Source organism: Phaseolus vulgaris, chromosome 5, assembly GCF_000499845.2.
Source record: "Phaseolus vulgaris cultivar G19833 chromosome 5, P. vulgaris v2.0, whole genome shotgun sequence".
In the NCBI taxonomy this organism is placed as follows: Eukaryota; Viridiplantae; Streptophyta; class Magnoliopsida; order Fabales; family Fabaceae; genus Phaseolus; species Phaseolus vulgaris.
The window spans coordinates 13,232,340-13,246,072 of NC_023755.2; the positions used below are offsets into that span (position 1 = coordinate 13,232,340).

A 13,733-nucleotide genomic window follows, 5' to 3' on the forward strand; every position below is an offset into this window, starting at 1 on the left:
GACACTTTGGAGCACCAACAAAGATAGGCACTCCTAAATAATTGAAAGGCAAACAACCATGACTACAAGAAAAAAATACATTGAATTTCTGTGACAAATCTTGCAGAATTATCCATGGTGAAAAAACTACTCTTAGAATTATTAACATATTGACCAAAAAAAATAGCATATATTTTAAGAAAAATACTCAAATATGTCAGCATATAAAATATGAGAGAGACTGAGATAACCTTGCAGAGTAGCCATATGTAGAATCTTCTTATCATTCACAAGCTTAGAGATACCTCTACCAAGAAATTCCGCTGCAAGACAAAAAAGTAAAGGAGACAAAGGATCACCTTGTTTGATACCTTTACTACAAGGAAAAAAACCAACCAAACTGTCATTTATTATGATAGAAAGCATAGTTGAATGGAGAGTTGTACTAATCCAACCGACAAATGAGGGGTGAAAATCAAAGCGTGTCAAAACTAATAATAAAAGTTCCAACTCAGAGTGTCAAAGGCTTTATGAATATCAACTTTGTAAGCCACATTACCTCCTTTAACCTTCTTAGAAAGCATGTTAATAGCTTCAGAGGCAATACCAATGCAATACTAAATTTGTCTACTCTGCACAAGCCCATATTGATTAGGATAAATGATTCTAGCAACCACAAGTGCAAGCCTATCCGCCAGTATCCTGGAAATAATCTTAAATTTGAAATTAGTAACAACAATTGGCCTGTAATCTTTAATGGAGTCAACACCCTGAATCTTAGGAATAAGAGATACCACATTACTGTTCATTTCAGGGAGAACCCAATTTTGTTTAAAAAACTGTTGAACAACATTGCAAACATCTGTCCCAATAATTTCCCATGAAGAATGATAGAAAACACCACTAAAACCATCAGGATCAAAAGCACTATTACCATTAAGATTAAAAACAACATTATTGATTTCCAAACAATCAAGGCATTTAATCAACATCATATTCTCCTCAGAGGAAACTAGCGCAGGAATAAAAGTACCAATAGAATCTTCCATATTACTTGTATCTGGAACATTAGATATAGACTCAACATAAAGATTTATATAAAAGTCCAAAATATAATCCTCAATTAGTTTAAGATCTTTAATAACCTCATTATTAATCCGTAGACGATGAATCCCACTAGCATTATTTCTCCTCTTGACCACAACATGGAAAAAAAAGCATTATTTTGATATCCGTCTTTAAACCATAACATCTTAGCCCTTTCTTTCCAAAATAAATATTGACAGTGAAGAGCGTGATCAAGCTCCTTCTTAGCAATCTTTTCTTGATAGAGAAGCCCATCAATATCAGACAAACTAGTAATCTCTAAGTTTTGTTGAATACCAAGGAGGAAACCTTGCTTAAGAAGAACTGCATTGTGAACATTACCAAAAGAATTTTTATTTTGAGCTCAATTTTCAACCTTTTTAACTTATGTTGCAAAATAAACATAAGACAACCAACAACCTTATTAACCCAAGAATCATGAATAAGCTTCATACATGAAGTGTCCTCAAGCCACATAGAAAAGAAACGAAATTTTTTAACCTTCCTTAAAGAATTACTAGCAAGAATAGCAAGAATAGAGGAATGATTAGAACAATTTTTAACAAGAACCTGATAAGTACAAGAATCTCATTCATCCAAACACACTCCATTACATAAAGCCCTATCCAGTCTTCTATGAATTCTATGAAACCCTCTCCTTCAATTACACCAAGTATAACAAGATCCAGTATAAGACATACAAGAAAGATCATTAGTATTAATCCAAAAGAATTCATTACAAGAAACCTAATTAGGAGTCACCCCCCTTTGAAGTCATCCGCCAAGACCACAACATTAAGATCTCCCAGAATACACCAAGGCTCTGTGAACAAACTAAGATCCCTCCGCAAAAACCGTTTAACCACGTATATGTTAACACTATAACCTGTACAGATAAAGCATTTATCAAGTAGAAGGCAAGTTACAAAAATAAATTGATCATTGACCAAGAAATTTTGGACAAGATTAGGAACCGACAAACACCAAAGCTTAGCTGCTTTATTAACAATAGGAGACGTAGCCACCAAATTCATATTAATAGATTTGAAAAGGACATCGAAAGCATCAATGTACGACATCATAGGTTCAACAAGAAAAACTAGAAGGGGTTTATGTAGTTTAATCTACATCTCCACAGTTTTGTGGTTTACCAGTCCTCTAACATTCCAGAAAAATGAAGAGACATTCAATGTGACGTTGTAGAGAGAACCGCCTTAGTAGTTTTTTTGGATTTACCAGTCCCTTTAGCTGGTTTCCCTGGTTTTCTTTTAGTGCGAATTATTTCCTCCCAATATCACTGGCATGCTCATCCATCTCATTAGGATCAACCCAAAACTTGGAGACGACCCGATTTTCAACAGTGATATGGTCATAATTAAATTCAACAATGGCAGTCGAAATAATTGATGCATCAATGTGAGGATCACTTCCCACATCTATAGTTTCCAAACCATAAAAAGAGGAAAAGTGATTTTGCAGGACCAACGTATCATTATCGGAGAGTAGTGCTTTAACATCCCCAAGAGATTTAGCCATCCAAGGGAAGGTATGATGCGACAGAGATGGTACAGTCACAATAGCAAAGACCTCCACATGATGACCATCAATAGGAGTCTTAATTGGTGCTATAGTATCCCAGGTGATTTAGCCCTCCGAGTAGAGGTAGGACGCGACGAAGATGGTACAACCACAGGGGTAGAGACCTCCACATGATGATCATCAATAGGAATCGTAACTGAATGTACTACAAGTTGTGAATCTGAAACCTTAGCTTGCATAACAGCAGGTGAATTCCTTACCATCACCGGTTATGAAATATCCGAAGTGGGAGCGAACAACCTCTGCCAGGGTGAGGATCTATCATGATCGGAGGCATCCTCGAGAGGAGGCATATCTGCAAAATCATCTTCCCCTCCATCTGTTTTATCAAAAGCAAGGTGACCCAAGAGTGACCCTGCATTAGCCCCGCCAGGAGCATCGATTGTCAATTTATCAATAGGGCCTTCAACGAGCTTCGGCTGCAGATCTTTCTTTTGATATTCTTTACATTGTTTAGGAACCGCGACCTTCCCCTGTTCCCGTTCATCAGGAGTTGTCTTTTGAGAAGGTTTATGTTGAGGTCTAGGAATACGATCTGATCATGAATCACGCGACACTGGGGAAGATCATGCCCAATCATCTTACAGTGATAGCAAAATGGAGAAAGCCATTCATATTCCACATCAGCTGCAAAAGCAAAGTTTGGACATTTAACCAAGAGGTGATCGGGAAGAGGGGACAACAAATCAATATCTACCAACACTCTAGCAAACAAACCCCTATTCTTTCTCATGGTATGATCATCCAAAGACAAAGACGTACCAAGACCTCTGGTGATGGAAAACATCGCCCTTGGTCTCCAATACTCCAAAGGAAAATGGTAGATTCTAACCTAGACCTGAGTTTTAGTACTCTTCATAGTAGCTGGAACAAAGTTTTTTGTCTAGGCAAACAATCTCAAGAAACCAGGAGATAAATGCAATGAACCCAATTCCAAAGGCCCATCACATGTCTTCTAAAGAGCCGAACTCAAACTCATAGAAACCCTTCCCAAGAGGAATTGTTTTCCACAATCCAAGAGCCTTCCACACCAGTTGTAACTTTTTAGTTAAATCAAGGTATGTGAGAGGTTTACCCCCCTTAGATAGAATAATCCGACTATGTAAATGGGTCTTGCAATCCTCGAGATCAACCAAGTAATCTGCCTCATCAACCCGGACAACAACCATGTCTCCCTTAATACAAGGAGTTGGTAGTTTGGACAAACTACTTCGTATTTTAAATTAGTCTCTATTAGTCTTTTATAAACTAATTTGAAATCCAAAATATTAGTAGTTAAAATCTTGGTAGCTAATTTAGATACCAATTTAAAAATCATTTTATAATTTTTTATTTATAATATAAACTCCTTTAGATACGGGTAATTTTTTAGTCTCTAAAATAGTATCTAAGTTAGTTAATATAGTGATTAATTATTTTTTGTCTCTAAATTTTGTTGTTATTTAATGATTTTCTTGTATTATGTATTTAACTGACTACTGTGAATTTTTTTATAATTATAAATATTATTTTATTTAAATAAGATTAAAAAAATTAGTTAATTATTTTAATATTAAAATTATTAATGTAAATTTTTAAAAAATAAACCATTAGAGTCAGCACAAATATACTTAAGATATCCAAAAATTAGCAATTAATTTTAGTGTAATACTGAAATATGTTTTTATCAATGTATTACTATTTTACTCTTTCACAAATATTTTTCTTTTGTTTTTAGCCTTTATGAACATGTTATTTTTGTTTTTAGTCTTCATAAATATTTTTTTTAATTTTAGTTCTAAAAATATATTTTTATTTTACTTTAGTCCTCGCGAAAAATAATTGTTCATTTTAATATATGATGGCATTATATATTAATATGACACTAATGTTATGAGTAAAAATAAGATGAATGGGAGTAAAAATAGAACCAAACATGTATAGTGAGTGAAATAATAAGGACACTAATGTTACGCTTTTGTTATACTACATCGGTTATGATTATTAACTCATGTAATATATTACACACACTACTAGGTATTATAATATAAAAAGGGTAATATACTAAACTGGTTTGTATCATATTTTTTAAAAGATTTTGAATTAGGTGTTACAAATAAAAGATAATTATGTTTATGAATTCAACATTTCTTCTATCTAACTTTTATACTATTTTTTTTTATATTTTTGTCATGTCAGTTATCATTTTTTTCTTTTACATTTATTTTCTCTTTTTTTTATCTATAGAAAAAAAGGGTGTATATTTGCCATTTTCGTATACAAATTATGACATATAAAAATTATAAAACCAAACTCAATAAGACTTTGTTTGGATGAGGGTGAGATTAGAAAAGAAAAAGAGAAAAGTGAGTAAAAAGTTAGATTGTTTGAATGTAGAGAAAGATAATACATTTGACTAGAAAATGGTATGAAAGTTTATAAATAATTTGATTGATATATGATAAAATAAAAAATTTGTCATTTTAATTATTATTTTTTAAATATAAAAATTATTTTATTTTATTTGTAATTTTATTATTTATTTTATTAAATATAAAAATATATGAATAAAATATAGTTATTAAAAAATAACATTTATATAATGTTATTAAACATAAAATTAATAAAATATTTAAAAACATAACTGATTATAATTTTAATATAATCGATTATGAGGTAAATATTTTATTATTATTATTCACTTTGGTTGCAAATCTTCTCTAATGAATGCGACTATAAGAGAAAACTTATATTGTTTTTCGTGATTTTTGTCTCTTTTTTCTCATTTTTATCCTTTTTTTCTCTGCATAAACAATATTTAGGCTGATTCAAACAGAGAATAAATTTAAAAATAAGTGATTGGTACCAGTAATATTAAAATTGATCCTCTTAAACAAGGATTCATATTGAAATTTTGTGAATAAGGAAATCATTATAAAGATAAAGAGGAGTTTAGTTCATAAGAGATAAAAAGTTTTTAATTTTATCGTGTAACTCTCTTTTGAATTCAATACTTAGTTTTCACATTGATTTGATGTATAATTCTCCTTTGAATTCAACCTTTAGTCCAAGAAGCATATGTATTAGAACAATGACAACGGTAAAAATCAAATATATATATATATGTTCAGAAAGCACAAAATCATTATTTACTATTAAAAAATTATTAAATTGAAATCAATTTTAAAAATTAAAGTAAATTAAATATTATTTTAAACATAAAAAACTATTGATATTTAAATGAGTTTTTATTATTAATAAATAATTTCTAAATTTATATAGTTACCAAAATTTTATATTTTTGGTAGATAAAATCTTAATAGTTAATTAAATATAATAAATTAAAAATTATTTATTAATAATAGAAACTAATTTAAATATTAATAACTTTTGTAATTTTTAAAATAATATTAAATTTAATCAATATAATAATTAATTATTTTGTTTTAAAAATTGATGTTTAATTAATAATTTTGTATACTGACAGTATGATAGAATATTGAAACAGTTAGATCAAATAACGATGCAATTCAGCTAATTATCTATTTATTAAAATTTGATTAATTTGGTGTTACTTTTAGTCTCCATGTTCTGCAAATAAATGTGCATGTTTAGATACTAGTTTAATAGACACTACTAACCATGGTTTGTCTTTTGCTCGTGTGTGTAGACACATGATAAAAAAAAGTTTAAAATAGAACATTTTACTCAAAAGGCAAGTATTTATTATATTCAAAATACATAACTCACTTTTAGTTTTTTTGAAATACTTTAAAGCCTTTAATGTGCTTAATACTTACAACACGTTGGACTAAACTTTTCTACAACCATTCTAGTAAAGGACAATAGAAAAAATACAATAAATATATACGACAAAATCAATTTATGTACTAAAAGACATCAATTTTCAGAAACTAATATAATGTTTTTGTAAGTTAGTTTGTATATAAGTTAATTTTAATTTATAAAAAATATTATCTTTTAAAAATACTTCTAGAGACAATCGTAGTTATGTTAGAACACAATTTAGAATAAAAGGGAAGAAATATATGTTTTGTTATATTATGGTAAAATCTAATTAATGCCACACTGCCAATATAATCTTCAATACACTCCTAACGTCTTTTACGTAAAAAAAAAATTATTTTTTCTATTTCTGAGCCAATTCCTTAAAAAATATTATACTTTTATTTCTTAACCAAAATACTAATATTAAAAACACAAAATTCATTCAATGTTTTCTTAATTAATTTAAAATATTTAATATAGTAGTACTTCCATGTCAAATGTTATAGAGACAATAGAATTTTTGTTGATTAATAACTATAGTTAAATGTGAACATAATTTTGGGTCCCAGATAATGATTTAAATGAAAGTAAACAAAAAAATGTTACTTTTTCCTTTGGGCCTAACTATGATATGCAAATACCTAATAATCATTCAAAGTCACATTAGCATAGCCGCATCATCATGTAACTTTGCATTGAAAATCTTAATTAATATTAACAATATGCCTAAAGAAATTAGTGATAAATTAATTAAGTGCGTTAAATGATTAGTGTGACTTTTGAATGTAGAATTATGAGTGAGAATCTAAAATTTAAAAATGTGATGGGGTGAGACAGCATGAAAACTTTATGTCTAATTGAAGTAGAAGAAACAAACAAATGATGATTAATCAAGTCTGATTAAGTGGAAGACAGAAGAAACACAAGATGCAAATTGAAAAGCCAACACATGAAAAAGGAACACAAGTAACTTTTCCTAGATACATATTCTCATCTCTCATTTTTCTTTTCTTACTAAAAACTCACCTTTTTCAACCCCCAATTCACTCCAAAAAGGTTTCCATGACATCCGGGTACATACCTCCTTCTGAATTCCTATACTGCACACCTTGTTGTTGATGGTGATCCATTGAAGTGGATGAAGATGATGAGGCTACTCTTGCAGGTAGAGTGAAGCTCCTCTTGAACTTGTCCATTTTCCTTGCATCATCTTGGTTGTTATCCAAGCTCAAGAACTCATTTGGGTTGGTTGCACTAGCATTTTGCATGTTGGAGGCATCTGAATTGGGATTTTGACTGAGAGGGTGATGCTGAGTTTGATCACCTGGTTTGCTTCCCAAGGTATCAGGATTGAACAAAAGCTTGGCATCATCCGTTCTTCCGGTGAGAGCATTGAAGAAAGACAAGCCATTGGGCCATTTTATGTCGTTTTCATGTTCCCCAATCATGTCCTCCACTCTTGCACTCTCAGATGATGCATGAGGAATGAGAAACATGTTTGCCTCATCTTTAGGGAACCCAAGTCTAGCTGTGTGTTGTTGGAAATTGGGTGAGGATAACATGGAGGTGGCAGAAGAAAGTGGCCTCTGACCCCAGTTGAAGAGTGGAGGTGGCCTAATTGGAATGGTAGATGGTTTTGAGGGAAGAGAAGTAGAAGAGGAAGTGTTCCTTGTTGAAGAGAAGAGTTGGGAGAGGTAGAAACCAGATTGGTAGCCAAGGGACTCAAAAGTGTGTCTCATTCTAAGCACAAAATGAAGGTCTTCAGGAATCTGAAAAGAGAACCAAAAATATCAAACATTTGATATTTTTTACCAATTCAAAATAATTAGCCAAACCAATTTAAACTGTATATAGAACTAGTGAAGGTAATTTTTAAATTTAAAAAAGCAAATGAGTAAACATAAAATGAGTGAAAACAAATTTTGGGGAAGAAAAAGTGATACTAATTAACTCACAATCTTGCAAGAACCAAGTTGGAGAAGTCCATGCCCAGCTTGAATTACAGCTATGGTCTGGTCATGTAACAAAAGTAAATAAAACTGGGTTGAAAAATCTAAAACAAAATCTGTTGAGTTGAGACCAATAATAACAACAAAAGCCAAAGAAAACCAACAATGATTCTGTTCTGACCTGAATGCCTGACTCAAACTGGTCTGTCCACTCAGGAGGAAGCTGCAGTTAATGGCATCAAAAAAGGAGGTTGAGTCAATCAATCATCAAACAAACAGTTCCACATAATAACCACCAGAAAAAACAAAACATCCAACTACTTGAAATGCAAACATTATTGTCCAAATCTACATCTATGTTCGAAATAAACAAAAAGTAAATAAAAAAAATCAGAGGGAAGTTGAGAATATGCATACATACAGCATCAAAGGAGCTCTGCCAATAGTTGGAGATATTCGGTTCACATTCTGTGGGCTCTTTAAAGACCCACTTGTGGCACTTATCAGATGCAACTTTCCCCATCAACCTGTTCCAAAATCCGAATACACCCAATCAGAGCAAAGTTCAGAGGAGGGAAAGAAACCATGCTTGTGCATAAGTAACTCCCTACTCCCCCCACATATGCTATTGGATACTGAACAAGATTTCAGAGAGAGAAAGTGATAGAGTAAGAAATAAAGAGAAGAAAAACCACAACATAACAAACACCTACCCAGTACCCACCCTTCTCCATAATTATACAACTGAATGGACATTTTGCTGAAGGCCTTTCTCACAGGATCCTCTCCATCAATACTTCCTCGGCAGAAACCATCTTCCCACATCAACATCCTTCAAAACACAACCACCAACACAAACAAATACCAAACCTTAAAAAAACAGCTTCCAAAACCAAGTTAATGTTGCAACATGAAGATAGAGAGAGAGAGAGAGAAAGAGAAATATGCTTAGTATGCTTACAAGCTACCGTTGTCATCTCCAACCTTGCAGCCATTACCACCTCGAACTCTCCTGCAAGAAATGGAGAAGACCCAGTTGAGGATGGAAGTTAGAGAGAGAATGAAAAAAATGTGAGAAGCATGGCATGGCATGGCATACGGGCGAGGACGAATGGTCCAGAAGACAGAGTAAGTCCAGTCTGAGTTGAGACACACCCTTTTGAGGGCCTCATGAAGGGCCATCATCCCAACAGCTTCTTTGCTCCTATCTGATGCTCCTGAGCCCACCATCTCTCTCTCTCTCTCTCTCTCTCACTATATCTATCTCTATATCTCTCACTGTGCACTTTTTTCCTTTCACTTCACAATTACACACACAACACACTTTCTTCTCTTCTTCTAAAACTGTTTTTGATCTGAGCAAGTCTACAATGCTTTGCTTAACAAGCACAGAGAAACCTTCTTCATCTCTCTCTCTCTCTCTCTTTTCTCTCTGGAGTTGCGACGATGTTTGTTTGTTTGTGTGTATATTTATTTGGCTAAGGTAAGGCCTAAGGGCTCTTTATCTTACTCACTTGGCTTTTTGTTTGAACCTAAGGAGCTGAGCTTGGTTTCTTACTTTCACATAAAGCAGTAAAAGAAGACTGAGATGCTTTTTTCTTTTCTAATTATCATATTTTCCTTCTTTACACAAGTAAATACAATTGATCTATTTAATTAAATATCATCAAAAAAATTAAGTCTGAGATATATACAATTAAGGATTAAATTGGTTTTTTATTTATTTTATTCTTTGGAATGCTACGTTTTTAACTGTGGGGACAGCTTTTATCTTCTTTCTGTCTTTTTTTACAAGCACCACAACGAAAAGGAAACTAAAAAACAAAAAAGGAGATCAGAAACAGACACCCTATTTTTTCTTAAATACTCCTTTAATATCAATGATATTACTATTTTATCTTAAAATATATAATAGCTTTAAAAAATATTAATTATTATTTTTGTTTGGATTATAGAAGAGTAAAAAATAAAATTAAAGATGAGAAAGAGAGTGGAAAATCAATTTCTTTAGATTAAGGAAGGACTATATGTGGAAAATAAATGTGAAAACTTTGAAGTTGGTTTGACGGATGGAATAGAATAACTTTTTTATATATTTAAAAAAATTATAAAATAATTTTTTAAAAATAGTTTGATATAAAATATATATTTTAAAATAAGTTGATATAAAAATAACTTTTAAAATATAAACCAGAATTCAAATCAATTTCAAATTAAAATAGAAAATAATTATCAAATCTTAATAAATAAATAAATTACATTTTTAAATAATATGAATGATATATTAAAATAGGTATCATTCAAAAGAGTCATGAAAGTCCTTAATTTGCTTTTCCATCTCGTCAATGCGGTCATGAACCTTATTGAAACCTGTGTCGATGTTGTCGAAACGTTTATTCATGTTAAGGGTCATAGTCTAGAGGGATTCCTACAACGCTCGAAATCCACTCAAATTTTATGGTGACATTGTAGAGTGATCCTGCATTGTGACCTAAGGCACAATGCCATCAACATGTTCTTCTAGAATGGATGGGCCAATGTCATCTTCATCTTCTCCGTCATCCTCCTGGTCATTCCTATCATGCTACCACACACCATGAACCAGATGGATATTTAACTTTTTCATTGATTTTTTTCCAAAAAAGTGGCACCATCCAAGATTCATACATGATTCCAAGGATAAATTGATTTCACATGCTATTATAAATTGTGAGATCAGCATGACATATGGCAGAGACATGTTGTTGTCCCTACATTTGACCATGTGTTGCATTATGTAATGTGGTCTGTTAATCGATATATTATTCTTTATTGCCCATAGCATGAAAATATCTTTGTGTTGCAATTGAGAATAATTACTGTGTCAAGGACACAAAATGTGAACAAACATGTAGTGAAGTAGTTTGTCACTCACTGACAAAACACCAACATTTATGAGAATATGAGCCTCCATCCTTGGCCTCAACATGCCTACTAATGTCGTAGTTTAGGTGCCCAAGAGGGGTTGCACCATTCAATTGAAATCTTTGATAATTCAATTTAACCAACAAGAACCAATCTGGAGGTTGTATAATAATCCTTTTGCAATTGACCTTCGAACAGAGGATACCATCATTTGTAATCCTAAGATTTGCATAAAAAAATTTGATCATAATGTCAAAGCATGAATATCTCAGCATTAAAAATTGTTTCAATCGTTGACGTTCCAAATGATTTTGGAACTTAAGCCCTGCTTCTTCAAAGAATCCAAAATGCATGACCTTAGGGGGCACCATTGATCATGAGCAAAGTCCGTCCCAAACTCCAGCATCTAGTCTCGATTAGAAAAATGTTGGGAATGATTAAGGACATCCTCAATACCGGGAGTAGGTGCATCAGGAACTAAATCATTAGTAGGGGGTTTTCCCTTACCTTGTCGGCGACTACATTGTCTCTTCATAGATGAAGACGTCATATTTACAAAACTCAGATAATATTCATAGTTGCACTCGATGAAGATTTGCATAAAATTTTATGATAACAACCAAAACAAGCATATAGCATAAAATAGATAAAAAAAAATAATAGCATGAAATACTTGATTACTCATATTGGTTGAAACAGACTTGAATTAAAGCATATTTAAATAAAAATTTGTGTCATAAATAAGATTACAAATAAAAAAGAAAAACACATGCATAATAAAAGACAACCAAATTTTTATATAGTTTAGGGATTTGTAGTCATTATCTTCAAGATCTTTCTCATTCGTCACTCGAGAGGCAGGCCCAAGAGTTACCTCATCCCAAGAGTTACCACACATGAAGTCGTAACAGTTATCCAACTGATCTTCATCCTGTATGTTCATCTCCACTAACATTTCCCATATATCAAATTCAGAGTACTGGAAAGTCGATGTGCGCGTGTGTTCACGAAATATGGAATTTCATTATTTTTCTGCAACAACATGACGTTTGTTATATTGCAGATTTTATTTTGTAGCATTAGCCACTCGCTATGATGACAAAGCGACAACCTCACATGAAATGGGTTGTCGCTCAACAATATGACATAACTTATCTGACTAATCGCTACCCTTCCCAAGGGTATCAATTAATCCTTCAAACCTTGTATTAAGCATTTCCAATTTGATGTCAATGACGTCCACCATGGAGGCTTTTCTTTTTGATCCACTGGAAGAAGTACCACTTGATGGCTAGGATGACTGAGGTGACACCAATGGGGGTGTCAGATCAGGGTCAGGGTTGTATGAATCGACATTAGGGTCAACTAAGCGAGGAGTTTCACATTGGGTCGCATCAATATATGACTCCTCCAAGAAGTACTTCATATTGTGATCTTTAAGATCTACACTAAAATGATGAGACTGAGTTCAAGTTGATGACCGTAGTGTTGTTCTCCCACTGTGGTTGATAGCATGATCAAGCCCCCATAAATCTTCCATCAAGTTGTAGTGCCTGATGGGATTAACGCGCCACTTTGCGACTGCGAGTTTTTCTTGTTTATTAATGAAAAAATACATTGATATTCATAATTATTGGTTAATGTATACGATAAGTCAACATCAGGTTGAATACGTTACCTTTATCAACACATCCCACACTTGATCCTCAGACTCAAAAAATTTTGAGGTTTGATTCCAAGTGAAACCGCTCAGTCCACTAAATAGATCATGGATCTCACGCCATTTGTCCTTAAGGCTTTTCTACTTGTTCTTCACATGATTTTTTGTAATCCCTACCAATCCACTTTGATTTATGGATTTAACGATGTTTGTGTAACGTTTGGTCGTCCAACTACTGTCAATGCGGTTACCTATAGATGCCTCATCGATCATGACATTAAGCGGTTGGAAATCCATGATGATAGTCCATTTCTTGTGTTCACAAGTACCTGCAGATGACTCCGGAGCAATATCCTTCCTGCGATTCATGATAAAACCTAATAAAAAAGATTAAACTTTTGCAATAAAATAAATAGTTTCATACATAAATATTAATAAAGGTGGAATGTGAACATTAAACCATGAAATTGTTCTTAAAACAATATAAGTTCATGGATGTTACATAAAATTAATTATTATAATAACCTGTCCACATTTCATTTGCTATAATATCTCTAATTTGTGACCTGAGCCTGTAGTCATCCTCACGAGTTTGCAAGTATGACACATCTATATGTCCTTGCATCAAGTCACGATCAAGTTCTTCCAACAAAGACTCATAACTATCCACCTCTATGGAGAAAGTTATGAAGAATACAACATGCTAAAACAATATCGGTCATAGTGTCCACAGTAATGAGGCTTTGTTCCATTAGCGATATGGAATCATTTTTTGGGGAAACCAAATG

The 13,733-nt window shown here is 32.5% G+C and overlaps 1 protein-coding gene across 4 annotated transcripts; it reads right to left on the reverse strand.

Annotated features, from left to right (window-relative positions):
* Positions 1 to 7,261: 7,261 nt before the first annotated feature.
* On the reverse strand, positions 7,262 to 9,857 carry LOC137835187 (protein RICE SALT SENSITIVE 3-like). 4 transcript variants are annotated; one of them, XM_068643562.1, is made up of 7 exons: positions 9,481 to 9,857; positions 9,343 to 9,393; positions 9,106 to 9,213; positions 8,803 to 8,908; positions 8,563 to 8,604; positions 8,388 to 8,444; positions 7,262 to 8,201 (listed from the first exon to the last, which is right to left on the reverse strand). In XM_068643562.1, the coding sequence occupies exons 1-7, from the start codon at positions 9,609 to 9,611 to the stop codon at positions 7,476 to 7,478; spliced, it is 1,221 nt and encodes a 406-aa protein (XP_068499663.1). In that variant the 5' UTR covers positions 9,612 to 9,857; the 3' UTR covers positions 7,262 to 7,475. The 4 variants fall into 4 exon arrangements, with proteins under 4 accessions (XP_068499663.1, XP_068499665.1, XP_068499664.1 ...); XM_068643564.1 differs by having other exon boundaries at positions 9,095 to 9,213; positions 9,481 to 9,853; XM_068643563.1 differs by having other exon boundaries at positions 9,537 to 9,823.
* Between the last annotated feature and the right edge of the window lie 3,876 nt (positions 9,858 to 13,733).

What these genes read in the sequence shown, in the direction of transcription:
- LOC137835187 (XM_068643561.1), bottom strand. Translation starts at nt 9,611, where the DNA reads ATGGTGGGCTCAGGAGCATCAGATAGGAGCAAAGAAGCTGTTGGGATG. An exon ending in TTGTATAATTATGGAGAAGG is followed by an intron (nt 8,909 to 9,105) that starts GTGGGTACTGGG and finishes ATTTTGGAACAG; the next exon opens with GTTGATGGGGAAAGTTGCAT. An exon ending in GGCAGAGCTCCTTTGATGCT is followed by an intron (nt 8,605 to 8,802) that starts GTATGTATGCAT and finishes CATTAACTGCAG; the next exon opens with CTTCCTCCTGAGTGGACAGA.